At 53.5% G+C, this 14,126-nt stretch overlaps 2 protein-coding genes across 8 annotated transcripts in view; both read left to right on the forward strand.

Moving 5' to 3' along the window:
• Nucleotides 1–3,965, forward strand: part of Atp6v0a2 (ATPase H+ transporting V0 subunit a2) — a 32,163-nt gene extending 28,198 nt beyond the window's left edge. The window contains exon 20 of the mRNA XM_004843963.3: nucleotides 658–3,965. Coding sequence (XP_004844020.1) covers nucleotides 658–760 — 103 coding nt within the window. The 3' untranslated portion in view covers nucleotides 761–3,965. The remainder of the gene's footprint in view (nucleotides 1–657) is intronic.
• A 315-nt stretch (nucleotides 3,966–4,280) lies between these two features.
• Nucleotides 4,281–14,126, forward strand: part of Dnah10 (dynein axonemal heavy chain 10) — a 98,312-nt gene continuing 88,466 nt past the window's right edge. For 3 of the 7 annotated variants that reach the window (XM_021257625.2, XM_021257627.2, XM_021257626.2), the window contains exons 1-7: nucleotides 4,290–4,547; nucleotides 6,682–6,777; nucleotides 9,041–9,141; nucleotides 9,818–9,926; nucleotides 11,460–11,575; nucleotides 12,791–13,013; nucleotides 13,521–13,678. In XM_021257625.2, coding sequence (XP_021113284.2) covers nucleotides 4,334–4,547; nucleotides 6,682–6,777; nucleotides 9,041–9,141; nucleotides 9,818–9,926; nucleotides 11,460–11,575; nucleotides 12,791–13,013; nucleotides 13,521–13,678 — 1,017 coding nt within the window. In that variant the 5' untranslated portion in view covers nucleotides 4,290–4,333. Of the gene's footprint in view, nucleotides 4,548–6,681; nucleotides 6,778–9,040; nucleotides 9,142–9,817; nucleotides 9,927–11,459; nucleotides 11,576–12,790; nucleotides 13,014–13,520; nucleotides 13,679–14,126 lie in introns of all 7 variants that reach the window. The other 4 variants (XR_002394580.2, XM_087198035.1, XM_021257629.2 and 1 more) reach the window with 3 other exon arrangements.

Below are 14,126 nucleotides of genomic sequence, written 5' to 3' on the forward strand. Positions count from 1 at the left end.
GAGGTTTCAGTTCATGATCATCTGGTTCCAAGGCAGGAGGGAAGCATGGCAGAGTCCTGGTGGAGGAGAAGGGGCTCACAGGGAGGAGAGAGGGAGGAGCTAGGGATTGGGGTGCACCCTTCCAGGCCACGCCCCTGTGGACACCCTTGACCAATCTCCTGACAAGTCACATCTAAGCCCCCCAGTGGCTTCCCAAGCCCCGCCCATGAGTGCAAGGGCTCTGGGACCACGTGGGGGCCTCCTGCATGCCCCTCAGGGTTACAGTTCTCTATCAGGTTACTCCTCTGTGCAGGGACCCAGTGGGGACAGGGGCCCTGGTTCCCTGTGCTCAGCCCTCCAGAGGGGCAGTGTCTGCTGGCCCTCCTGACCTAGACAGGGAAGGCACAAGGCGTCCGGTGGGGACAGGGCATTCATTTATCCAAGGAACAGTATTCGTACCTGAAGCTACGTGAGGAGAACTAGATTGTTTAAAATCGTAAATGCTGGGCCGGGGGTTTAGCTCAGTGGTTCCAGCGCCTGCCTCTCAAGCGCAAGGTCCCAAGTTCGATCCCCAATACCGAAAAAATAAATAAAATTGTAAACGTTGTTTGAAGAAATGTAGGGATGTTAATTCAGACTTCCACTAATATGTGTGTCCTTTTTGTAATTTTTTTGTAGGGTAGAATTTCAGAACAAATTCTACATTGGTGCAGGCACCAAATTTGTTCCTTTCTCGTTCAATCTACTTTCGTCAAAGTTCACTAACGACGACATGGCATGACCATCCTGCTGTCACCAACAGGCTTTCAGATTTATGGAGAGCTATCATGTTAAGCATTTCACCTCTGTCAAGTTTATGATAGGAGAAATTCCATCTCCATTGATTGCCTTATGATACAGCCAAATGATTCTGTAAGATATACCTCTTCCTCATGTTAAAGATTCTGTAAAGTTTACCAGTTTTCAAACACATAAATTTCTTTTGGTTTTTTATTGGGAACACAGGATAAGTTAATGCCAAATGTCATGTTAAAGTTATTTTTTAAAATATAGGCTTGGGGAACAGAAGCCAGTTTTGTATGGCTAATTGAAAATGGTCTTAGATACTTGATTCCTTTTAAACCTTATTAAAAATACAAAGAATTATCTTGTCACTTGAAGTTGTCAGATAATATTACCCAACAGTTGAAGTTAAGCAGTTTTTTTAAATTGAATGATTCACATTTATTTTGCTTGACTAAAAATAATGCAAACAGTTTTTATTATATGCTACCTAGAATTACAAGTAGGGAATTATCTCTACAGTTTTGTCTTCTTTTGATAATTGGAGAAAGTGGGATAAAATACTATTCAGTAGATGGTTTTCCCATTTGTATATTTTTTTAAAGATTATTATCTTTACATAAAACCAATTATGAAGATTGTACATTTGGAAGGATAGACTGTACACTGAGCCTTAACACTGGGCATGACTGCAAAAGATAAAATACAGACACAATTGGAATTCGGGAACTGCCTCAGCTGTGTTACTGAACCAGAATGGCTTATGCTGAATGAAAGACAAAAAGAAGTGTTTGTATATTTTTACAGCAAAATATAAATTCAGATATTTTACCATGAAGAGATTGCACTTATTCTTGAGAACAGAATAATTTTTTACTTTTAGACTAATTCTAAATAAAGGTCTGATGAAGGTGGGGTTAATTTAAACCTTCAAAAACTATTTAGGTCAGTTGAAAATTAATTCTTTTGGGCCGGGGATTTAGCTCAGTGGTTTCCCCACCTGCTGCGCAAGTGCAAGGGCCCGAGTTCGATCCCCGGTACCAAAAAAAAAAGAAAATTAATTCTTTCGAAGCCATTAATTTATAAAGTTGAACTTAAATTTACCACTTCACTTGACGTTCAGGGTGGCCCGGATTTGAGTCAGTCCTGTTGAACATTTCGGTCCAGTGGATCTTCCTGTAAATTAAGTCCGTGTTTCACATTTTAATCAGTTTTGCTGCATTGTTTTCAAAATGAAGCCTGCCGTGTCCTCATGGTGGTAAACTTGTGAGTGATGGACGCATGTTGGGCCTGTTTGTCGCCCGCTGCTCAGGGTGCGCGTGGCCCCTTTTCCCTGCTGAGCCCCAGGGCGCAGTGCGTCGGAGCAGGTCTCGTGATGTCCCCCATTGCTGAGGGACAGGAGCCCAGCGTCACGAGTCACGGCTGTGACTGACCTTACAGCTCTGATCAGAGCAGAGGTGTTGCTGCTGTCTGGCGCAGCGACTCGAAGCCGGCGGGATTCCTGCTTTCCTCCTCCAGGCTTAGCCACCGAGAGACAGCGAAGCTCGGAAAACTCCTGGAAAGCGTTCTGTACCAGAAGCTCTGTTTTCCAGAGAAGCAGGGCACCGGATGCGTGTGTGAGCCGCCTAGCGCCCTTCCTTGGTTCTCACCTGCAGCTCTGTCCCCATACTTGTCATCTCATTGCTGTAATGCAGGAATCTGTGGCAGCGGCAGCAGCGACTAACGTGTCCCTGGGACCCAGGCTTCACAGTGCAGCCAGGGGATTAGTGATCACAGACTGCCAGGGGTCTCTCGGCTCTCTCGTATCTGTCAAGGGACCCACTTTTTAATTTTAATTAAAACATCTAAGCAGGGTACAGAATGGAGAGTGAAGGCTCACTTTGCCATTGAGGTATGTAGCAATTATGTAGAATGTAATTATATAAAAACACTAATAACTCGTGAAAGGGCTCTGGAAATAAGTTCATCGGGCATCCCGAGACATCAGGGGAAGTCTCACTTCTTTACAAAGTGATTGTCCTGGATCACATTTCCAGAGTGCCTGCCGGATTTTGTTTTTTCAGCTTTTTGTTTGTTTGGTTTTTGGGTTTTTTTGGTACCGGGAATCGAACTCGGGTCCTTGAGCTTGTGCAGTAGGCGGCGAAACCAGTGAGCTGAATCCTGGCCCTCAGCTTTTGTTAAGAGTCTGTTATTCAGGGCTGGGGATTTAGCTCAGTGGTTTCGCCACCTGCTGCACAAGTGCAAGGACCCGAGTTTGATTCCTGGTCCAAAAAGAAAAAGTCTGTTATTCACAGCATTTGCAAGGCAAGTTTTGCTGCCCTGATAGCAACTTTTAGAGGAAAGAAAGATGGGCCGAAGATTGGGGCCAGGGCGGCCACATTTCTCAGATAAATTTGCTGCCACCTGGTTTGGATCCCTAAGAGAAAAGCCCAAGCTTGTCCCTCGGTGAAACAGCCTGATTCTGTCCCACAGCGGAGGGCACCGCAGAGGTGCGCTGCTGTCGCTTAGCCCCCTGGACACCCTGTCTGCCAGAGAACCTTGGAAAGGGCTCCCCCTTCACTGAATGAGCTCCGTCCTCATTTCTGGAGGGGCTTTTCTTTTTGGGGGGAGTACCGGGGATCGAACTTGGGACCTTGCGCTTTTGACACAGGCGGTGAAACCACTGAGCTAAATCGCCAGCCCGGAGGCTTCATTTTTGAGGCAGGATTTCACCAAGTCTCCCAGGCTGGCCCTCAACTTGCAGTCCTCCTCCCTCAGCCTCCTGAGCAGCAGGGATGACAGGTACACACTACCATGCCCAGCTAGGAGTATTTTAGAAACATTCCCTGGTCTCAGCTTCCAGTTTGTGGTAGTACAGGAGTTGATCAATTAAGTATTCACACCTCCTCGAACTCTGCATTGACGATAATCCAGTACCTTTCTCTATGAAAGTTCAAGGCGGGCTTGCTTGTGTGGCGCCTCGTGTGTCTCCAGAAAGGGTATTTAAATCGTAATCCCAGGCTGGAAATGAGGGCTTGGCGAGAGCTTCCCTAGTCAGGCCATTGACGCTGAGGCTCTGTTAGGAAGAGCGCCCGGCTCCTCCTTGCTGGGTAACAACAGCGACTTAGTATTTTGCTGCACAATGCTTGAAAGACAAATCTGCATCTTCCTACCAGTACTGGACTTCTTTTGCTAATGACAAATAAATATATCTATATTTTTAAGACTTGTGTGCTTCACTTTCTTGTGTTCTGGCCCAGGTAGAAAACCAAAGAACCCCGCTCTTCCGCCCTAATCCTGGGCACCCCAGCCGCCTGCCCCTCTGTAGTGCCCTCTACCCCCACCTTGGCTACGCTGCAGCGCCCTTTCTGGTCTGGGACCTCCCTTGGCTCCACTGCTTAATGCAACGTGGACCTGCAGCCGCGAATGGGGGCTCGCGAGGGTCACAGCGCCAGTCTAGATTGAGCCCGGCGCAGGCCGCTAGTCCAGTCTCGCGCTGGCCGTTGTCCCGGCGCCCGTTGCTGGGGCCGCCGTTGCCAAGGACGCCCGCGGCCCCTGCGCAGTCGGCCCTGCGCTCTGCTCTGCCGGCGCCATGGACGACCTGCGGGTGCTCTGGATGCGCGACCGCCTGTACGCGGCCTTTGGCCTCTCAGACCCCCAGCTCTTCGAGGAGCTGCTGAGCCGAAACGAGGGCGAGGCGGAGGACCTCATCCTGCACTTCCTCAACCGCAGGAGCGAGGAGGAGGCCACCTCCGCGCTCTTCTTCTACCGCGCCACAGAGCCCGAGGAGGTGGAAGTGGAGCTAGGTGAGCCCGCGGCCCTGCCCTGCCCTGCCGCCCTCTGCGCCGGACCCGGCGCAGCTGCAGCTGGGAAACACCCGTTGCCAGCTGGAAATCCCTCCGTTCCGAAGGCCGAGGCAGGAGGATCACAATTTCAAGCCATGCCCGGGCAACTTAGATTCTGCCTCAAAATTTAAAAAATTAAAAAGGGCTGGGGATGTAGCTCAGTGCAATGGCCCAGGGTTCAACCCCCAGGGAAACAAAAAAACAAAATCAAACCTGCTGTCAACACCACAAACAGTCGCGGGTGTCCTGACAGCCCCAGACACCGCTGCCCCCCCCGCCCCGCCCCGCGCACAGGCGGCTGGGAAAGTCGGCCGAGAGAGGCCACAGCGAGCACTTGCTCAGTGCCTGCCCTGTGCCGGGTGCCATTCAATCGTTTCCGTAAAGGCCACAGAGGCGGGGAGTCCACGCGGCTGACCGGCAACAGTGCGGGCCAGCGGGAGGGGCCCACGTCATCCCCTCTGCCCCGTCCTCTCCCCTTTCCATTTCTCCACCCTCCCGATGTGCTGGAAAGGAGAGCAGTGGCCCCTAGCAAGGCTTCCCAAAGTGGCCGAAATTCATGTTGAATGTATTTGTATTTTCAATATAACATTTCAATATAAAGAATGGCAGGGAGTGGACCAGCATCTTTGCTTGAGGCGGGCCCCTGCACAGCACTGGTCCTGCCCAGCTGGGACTGGGACGTGGACGGGAGGCCCTGGGCCAGGGTTAGATGCGGGATCACAGCTCGCAGGTGTCATGCACTTGTGTGACCCCGCTGGAGTCGTCTTGGGCTCTAGGGCTAGGGATGCAGTACCAGGGATGGAACCCAGGGCCTTTGCACTGACTACATCCCAACCCTTTCAAAAAATATGCACACAAGGTTAGTACTATGCTGCTTTAAAGAAAGATAAGCTTGAGATATTTGTAGGCAAATGAACGAAACTTGACAACGTAATGTCAGGTGAAATAAGTCAGACACAAGCATATACAATGTGTGGTTTCCTTATATGAGAAACAAAATATATACATACATAAATTAAAAGCAAAATAGAAGATAGAGAAATAGGAAGTAGGGAGACATTCAAATAATTCTCCAGCTTCTCTGTTCCCGTGTTTCAAAAATATTTCAATATATATGTTAATTTGTTTCACTTATACCACTAGTTTCTCTTTGTTCATTGAAAAGAAAGTTTTGTTGGGGGATTTAGCTCAGTGGTTTTGCTGCCTGCTGTGCAAGCACAAGGACCTGAGTTTGATCCCTGGTATCAAAAAAAAAAAAGAAAGAAAGAAAGAAAGAAAGTTTTGTTATTATCTGGGGTTTTTTTGGTAAAAGAAAGTCTTTTTTTTTTTTGTCCAGAATGTGCTCTGACTAGCATTTTGGCCATTAAGATCACAGGGCCGGGGATTTAGCTCAGTGGTTCTGCCGCCTGCCTTGCAAGTGGAAGGACCCAAGTTCGATCCCCAGTACTAAAAAAAACCCAAAAGATTATGATACACAGTGTATTAACTATTGCTATCCTTTAATTATTTTGTGTAAAATTTTGTTTTATTTTTCATAAGAGTGCTTTTTAATATTTTATTAATATCTGCGTGTATTATATTTAAAAACAGCTATCTAAATGTTCAAACAAAAAACCCAATTTTTTTTTGAGGCAGGGGCTCACTAATTTGGTAAGTTGCCCAGGCTGGGCTTGAACTTTTCAACCCTCTTGCCTCAGCCTCCCAGAGCACTGGAGTGTGCCACCACCATCTTTCAGTTATTAAAACTGTGGTCACTTATCTGTGGCATAGAACTCATGTCGTCACCATTTGAAGTGTGTATCTCAGGACTGACAAACCCATCCATAACGCTGTCCACTCGTGGGTCTCTTTCAGGCCTGTTGGCCGTTTCTATTTCTTCTGAGCCGTGGTAACTCTGACCATTCTCGTGTCCTTCGTCCCTTGTCAGAATTGGCGCCAGCCTTCATGTGTCACAGAAAACTGCCTGGTGACAGGAGCATGCAGGAGGCTCCTTGGCTGCATCCTACACCCTGGCTCCACCAAGAGCAAAGAAGTTAGGTGACTGTGGCTGTGCGGACCTAACGTGTGTTTTCTTTCTGTTGGCCTGGCCGTGAAGAAAGCGAGGTGTCTGTCCTGTCCCGAGAGGAAGAGGGGGAAGAGGAGGAGGAGGAGGAAGAAGAAGAGCCTGCTTATCAGAAACCCAAGGCCTTGGGTAAGCGCCAGGCCTGGCACAGGGCGGGTACATGGAGGGGAGGGCGGACCCCAGACAGCCTTGGCCTGGGGCAGGTGTCGGGGACCCTCAGTCCATTTCCACTGGAGACTGGTGTCGTTCCTGTCCCTGGCCACAGGTCACCACAAACTGGGTGCTGCAAACAACACGATTTATTCTCTCAGCTTTCTGGAGCCTGAAGTCCCAAGGGCCCTCCCTTTCCCCTCTGGCTCCTGGTAGCTGATGACAATCCTTGGATGTTGCTTGGCTGTGCCCCGGCCTTCCTCTCTACCTCTGTCACAGGATGACCTCCTCCCTTGTGCATCTAGTCTCTCTGTCCCTCCACTTGCCCGGCCCGGGCATTGGTCCCCCTTTAGTCAGCTGGGACATCATCTTCCTCCACTCATTACATCTGCAGGACCCCTTTCCATTAAGGTCTCACGCCGGGGACTGGACGCTGTCCAACCCAGGGTGGCACAGAACATGAAGGGTGGGGAGAGGTGTCCCTTTGTGTACAGGCAGCTGCCATCCCCTTTAGGGTCCCCGTGACACCGGCGTTTTCAGCTGAGGAGCGCCCTGGTGGCAGGGGCTGTAAGACCCCTGGTGCGCTGTGACACCTCAGCCCTCGGCGGTGTGGGAGCTGGTGTGGCCCCGTCCGCTGCAGAAGTGGCTCTCGCCTCGGGGGATTTGTCCTGGGACACTGCACAGAGCCTGTACAGCCAAGGTGGAGGCCCGAGTGTGGCGACCTGCAGTGTGGGCACAGCTAAACAGGGGCCCTGCTCCCCATTCCTTTTGTAACCCCTCTTCCCTTACAAAAGCAGACGCACCCCTCCACCTATGAGCTCATCGTGGGAAATCGGAGGGCAGAGGATCCTGGCCATGCATGGCATCTCCTTTAGTCAGCTTTATCTTTTCAGAGGAGTGTATTTTTAACCAAATGTGACTCTCAAGCAAGTCACAAAGACTGCAGGGAGGGGAATGCAAATTTAGAAATAAAGGACTTTTTTTTTTCTTTTTTTGCAGTATTGGAGATTGAACCCAGGCCCTTCACACTGAGCTACATCCCCAGCACTTTTGTTTTTAATTTGGAGACAGAATCTTGCTAAATTTCCCAAACTGGCCTCAAATTTGCAATCTTCCTGGCTCAGCCTCCCAGCGTGCTGAGATTACAGTTCTGCACTGCCACACCTGGCTCTGAGTGTATTTTTGACTGTAGGTAATGGCAGCACCCTAGTGATGCGAGCCCTTGCTGTCTAGAAGTTGTTCCCTCTGCCAGCCTGTGTGCTGTCCCTGGTCCCCCGCTGGTTACTGTCCCATTTATGGGTGAGGAAGTGGACAGCGCGGTGGGTTCGGGCTCCACCCTGAGCTGTCCCACAGCCACGCTGACCCTGTGTGCCGCCCTGGGAGGTCTGTGGGCCCAGTCCCGGTGTCCTTCCAGGTCCCCAACCTGCCTTGGTCACAAGGACCGAAGGGAGGGGGCCCTTTCAGTGAGACTGTGCTCTTTGCACCCCCGTGAGTTTGTTTTCTTTTCTTTTTCTTTTTTGGTACTGGGGATCAAACTCGGGACCTTGTGCTTGTGAGGCAGGCGCCGGAACCACTGAGCTAAATCCCCGGCCCTACCCCCGCGAGTTTCAAGGGGTACAGGGTGACATGTGGCCCGGAACTCTGCCTTCATGACAGGCCTCTCTTTAAGTGCAGACCCCAGAGGTATCACACTGCAGACACTGCAACTGGGACACACACACACACACACACACACACACGTCTGATGGATGACACAAATGTAACCCACCTCCCTCGATTACAATGTGAGTCAAGGCTACAACAGGACTCATTTGTGAAACAGACTCGAAGACACCTGTCTTAGTTACTGTCCCACAGCCGAGACACAATACCTGAGACCCACAGAGTAAAGGAGGAGGTTTATTTTGGCTCCTGCTTCATTCCGCCCTTGGCTGGGTCCCAGCGGCGTGGCGGAGGAGAGCTGCTCACTGCATGGCGTCCAGGAAGCGGGAAGAGAAGGGAGGGGCTGGGGAGGGAGAGAAGCCCTTCCAGGCCACGCCCTGGCCACGCCCTTCCCCAGACCCCGCCTCCTGGACGAATCACCGGTGAGTCCAGCTCCGGGTGGAAGAATCACCTCCCACACACAGGAGAATGCTGGGGACCCTCGAGATGGAAACCTAAAATGTCTCTGGAATGAAATGCACTGTAGTATGAAACGCAGGCCCGAACAATTTCACCGCACACATGTGACCGTGTTTTGCAGCTCAGAATTTGCAGCTGAGCAGCGATTCCACTGTGCCTCCAGTTCTTGGCCTTGAGGACGAGGAGCAGGACAGAGAGGCCTCAGACAACGCCCCCACCCGCGTATGTGCTCTTGGCGGGGTGGGGCCGACAGCCTTAGATCCCAGCACTGGCCGGAGGACTTGCAGGACCCAGGGGAGTGGGTGTGCTCGGCCCACGGCCCAGTGCGCGGGGTGCGGGCGCCAGCGCCCCCTCCCGGCGGGCCTGGGCACAGCGCTCGGCTCTCCGCGGCCTGGCTGTGACAGCCCCGGCCCAGCCGGTGTCCAGGGCGCTCTGAGGGCCAGCCGGGTCCGCACAGAGCGTCCACCTGGCTGGCCGTGGTCCCTCGGCCCCTTAGTCCTCAGTCTTGCCCGAGGTCACCCTGACAGGGCAGCAGTGTGACCGGGTCCTGCTCACAGTAGCAGGCCTTCGCCAGGAGCCATGTTGTTGGAGTGAGCAGGCCCCGGCCCTGCGAGCCTGCAGAGCTCTGTCTACACCTGGGCCACTGCATCCGGGTACTGTAGCGTTTATTTTATTTTCATTTTTCTTTTCTTTTCTTTTCTTTTTTTTTGCAGTACTAGGGTTTGAAACCAGAGCCTTTTCACTGAGCTCCAGCCTCAACCTCTTTTTTAATTTTTTATTTTGAGACAAGGTCTTCTAAGTCACTACAGTGTCCAGGTTGGGCTGGAGTTTTCCATCCTCCTGCCTGTGCCTCCCAGGGTGTGAGATTCGAGCCTGGCCGTGTTTGACCCCATTTCAGAGGCTAGTGAAGCGAATCGTGGACAGGATGTACCTCCAGGTGCTCTGCACCCCGGTTCCTGAGGAGTGTCTGCGCCGGAACGTGGTGTTTTTCCTCAGGAACACAGCAGGTGCGTTTCTGGGGTGCATGCTGGTGGCAATGGGGCGCGGACGTGCATGCCTGAGTGCGCTGGACTCCCTCTCCCCGAGACAGGGAGCATAACCTGTCGTCATACATGACCCCCACCTCTCACGGTTCTGTCCTGAGAGTCCACCTGCTCGCTGGAGGAGTCCGTCACCCCAGAGCGACACGCACAGTGTCCCTGACATTGGCCGCGGGGCAGAGGGAGAGAGCTGAGGCAATTTGAGGCCCCGAGGAGCACGGTGGGCTCTGCCTCCCTGGGTGACTTGGGCTGTGAGCGGGCGTGGGTGGCTGTGTTGCCCCTGCCCCTGAGCGCAGGGCTCACTGAGTCGGGCTGGGGCTGTGGTCACTAAGGCACACTGAGCGGTGTCCTTACACACAGCTCTGGGCTGCATGCATCGCACGCATGGCGTCGGGGTGGGGGGGGGGGGTGAAGCGTTGTGCACGGCTGGTGGGAAGCCAGCCCTGTGCTGCCCCAGGCAACGGCTCAGGCTCCCCTGATCACAGTGACTTAACACTTTCCCCGAGCAGACGTGGTGCTGCTTCTTGTCTTTGGTTTTCTGGGGGGAGTAGGAGGAGCGACCATCGAACCTGGGCCTTCACACTGAGCCAGATCCCAGATTTTTTCATGTTTTATTTTGAGACAGAGTCTCGAAAAGTTGCCAAGTTGCCCAGGCTGGGCTCAAACTTGGCATCCTCCTGCCTCAGCCACCCAGGGTGCTGGGATTACAGGTGTGCCCCTCCAGGCCCAGCTTCAGCTAACTTCAATCAGTAACATAGAAATGATGTTTCCTGTGCTCAGTTGTGTTTCTGTCAGACTCCCTTTCTTTTCTGAACTGGATTCCTGTGTAGCTTCCCTTTAAAATGACTTTACATAAGGAAGTATGAGAAAACACATGGGGTAGGTGACGCACAGCCTCTGCAGGCCGGGGACAGGGTAGGGACTGGGACCTGGGGATGTGGCTGCCGTGATGCACTGTTGCTGTTTCCCAGCTGACTCCGGGAGGGGTCTTCGGGATCTTCCCATGTTCACGGTGGCCATGGGTCTTTGGTTGGGCCAAGTAATACAGAGCAAATAAAGCCTTGTCAGACAGTAGCCAGTCACCAAATATGTCTGTAAATACTCCCAGGCCTTAAAGGACATTTTGGGCTGGGTGTGGTGGCTCATACTGCAGTCTCAGCACTTAGGAGGCTGAGGCAGGAGGATTGCAAGTTCGAGGCCAGCCCGGGTCCCAGCTCCAGGCTCCTTCCCACCCTCGATTTAAGCTTCAGCACCTGTGTCCAGGGAGGACATGAACCCTCAATTCTTCCTGTCCTCATTGGCTTGGATGTGGGTGGGTCACAAACCTGTGGACCACCGCGTGGGCAGGGTCATTTCAGTTTCACGAGCCCCAGGACCTGGGAAATCAGAGGCAGTGTAGGTGCGAGTTGGGGACTGCGACATTCTGCAGCCACGTGGCAGGGTGGTGGGGCTATGGCTGCCGCCCCCAGCGCACCCCCACTGCCCGTCTGTCCCTCCCAGAGACCATCCCGGAGCCCGGCGACATGGCGGAGGCCATGGAGCTCATGCCCGAGATCCTGGAGTATGGCGTCCTGGGCGCGCACCTGCTGCACTTCCTGAAGGATGTCCTCTGTCAGGTATGGGTTGCAGCGGCTGTGTGACCTCTCCCGGAGCCCCTGGGCGGTGGCTCAGCAGGGCAGGGGCAGGGACAGGGGAAGGGGAAGGATGCCTGGAGGTGCGAACGAGAAAACATCAGGGCGTGGCAGGTGGTGCAGAGACCTCGCACCCTGGTGACGTGATAGAAAGGTGTGCAGGAGGGTGACATCAGGAGAGGTGATGTCCGGGCTTTCCATAAGAATCAGAAAAGCTGGCTGGTGTCAGCCCAGCACTCTGGGAGGCTGAGGCAGGAGGATCTCAAGTTTGAATCCGGCCTGGGCAACTTAGTGACTTAGCCAGACTCTGTCTCAAAACAAAAAATAAAAAATGGGGCTAAGGATGTAGCTCAGAGTGAAGGCCCTGGGTTCAATTCTCAGTGCCAAAGGGGAGAAAATGTCTTCTAGAGCCAAGCGCCATGGTGCACTCCGGTAATCCCCGCACTCAGGAGGCTGAGACAGGAGGGTTGAAAGTTTGAGGCCAGGCAGGGCAACTTAGTGAGACTCTATCTCAAAAACAAACACGAATGACTCCCACGACTTGGGCTGAGCAGCCAGGGTAACAGTGAGGCCCCGCTGAGACGGCCTAGGAGATGGGGTTCTGCTCTGCCCGTGATGTGCTCGAGGCGGGTGCGGGACTGTGGGAGGGGAGGAGGAGTCACAGCGGACAAGGCCCGTGGGAAGCATACAGATGGCTGCAAGGGCTCCGGAGAAGCCAGGTGGGGAGGCCGAAGGTGGCCTGGCCGGTGGCGGGAGCCCTCGCTGCGCAGCCAGCTCAGCCCTCGAAGCAGCCTCCTGAGTCCCAGCTTCAGCTCTCGGCTCCCGCGCTGCGTCCCTCACCGCCCCCCTTTCAGAACAGGGGCGTCAGTGGCACGGAGAAGGCCGGAGGCCCAAGAGCCCGGCGGGACAACTAGGGAGGGGCTTCGATGAAGGGGCTGCAGGGGGAGAACCGGGGGTGGGGGACCCAGAAGCCTGCCCGAGACGCTGCCGGAGGGGCCTGACTGTCCTAGCGGATGGGCGTGGCTGCGCTGCCCGGGGGCGTGGCCAGCTGTGCCCCGAGCCTCTGGAGGCCGAGGAGGCACCGGCAGAAGGGTGTGGCGCGCTGGGCCATGGGTTCCTGGCGGGGTCAGCTGAGCTCTGGGTGCGACAGAGGCAGCGCTAACGGTGGCCACCCGTGATCTGCTGCGTGTCTGCTCTCAGGTTTTCCTGCCGGCTTTGTCCTTCAATCAGCACAAGACGGACCAGGGCCCCGGAGCCCCGGCCGCCGTGGAGCTGCCCCAGTTTTCGGAGTACGAGATGGACCTGCCCAAGGTCCCGAGCAAGGGCATGAAGTACCACAGCGTGCAGCTGATCCGCGACGAGTTCCTCATGAACATCCAGAAGTTTTCGGACAACATCCAGAGGACTATGCAGCAGCTCGAAGGTGGGCGTGGTGGGCAGCGGCCAGTTCCCTCTAAGGAGGTCTCGTGGGAGTTCGTTCAGCTTCTTTAATTTTTGGTACTGGGGATTGAACCCAGGGCCCTTCCACTATGCTACATCCCCACCCCTGACCCCCCTTTTAAACTTTGAAATAGGGTCTCACTAAAGTTAAGTCACCCAGACTGGGGTCAAACTTGCAATCCTCCTGCCTCAGCCTGCCTAGTGCTCTGATCACAGGTGTGCACCACCACACCCAGCATGTCTAATTTTTAAAAATTGAACGCACTAAATTGTAAATTCAGGGATATCTTGAATTATAACATCCTTTCTGTTGACCTTACTGCTGGAACAATGATCTGAAGTATTTGCATTACATTCGAGTAGAAGAGGACGGGACAGAGTCGGATAAGGACTGGAGGTTTCGGGCCTTATTCTGGCACACGGGGTGAAGAGCCGCGTTACTGTCTGCAGCATTTGCACCCTGGCTCATTGGCCTCTTCCATCCCGCCAGGTGAGGTCAAGTTAGAGATGCCAGCCGTCAGCGTGGAGGGGGACGTGGCTGAGCTGGCGGGTAACCCCGACACCCTCGAAGCCCTGGAGCAGTGTGTGATAAACTGGCTGAATCAGATCTCGGCGGCTGTGGAGGGCCAGCTCAAGAAGACGCCCCAGGTGACCTGGGTGGGCTCTGAGAGCCCTGATACAGGCCTCAGTGAACTCCCTCCAAGCCGCGAGTCTGGGGACTGTTTGTGGGTCAGCCTCTCTTCTCCCTGTGTGTCAGAGTGAATACTCCCAAGGCGTCAGTCCTGAGCTTTCAGATTTGTTAGTGTGCTGCTGGATGGTAAAGATGATTCTGTGTGCCAGCGGGATTCTGGGGTGGCCAGAAGTAGGAAACCCAGCTCCACTGGCTTAGGTAAGAGAATTCCTTGCCTTACATAATTGAGCAGTCCAGAGGCAGTGCTGGCTTCAGGTACACTTTGATCAGGATGCTGGCTGGGAATTCCTCGGTTCCAGCCTCCTCTCTGGGGGTGAGACTTCCTCTTCAGGCAGGTCTCCTGCAAGGTAGCAAATGGTGACAGTCTCTGAGACACCAGAGAAACAAGTGTCCACCCATAGAGAC

Source organism: Heterocephalus glaber, unplaced genomic scaffold, assembly GCF_053883595.1.
Source record: "Heterocephalus glaber isolate CG9 unplaced genomic scaffold, H.glaber_assembly_v1.0 deba00001687, whole genome shotgun sequence".
Lineage (NCBI taxonomy): Eukaryota > Metazoa > Chordata > Mammalia > Rodentia > Bathyergidae > Heterocephalus > Heterocephalus glaber.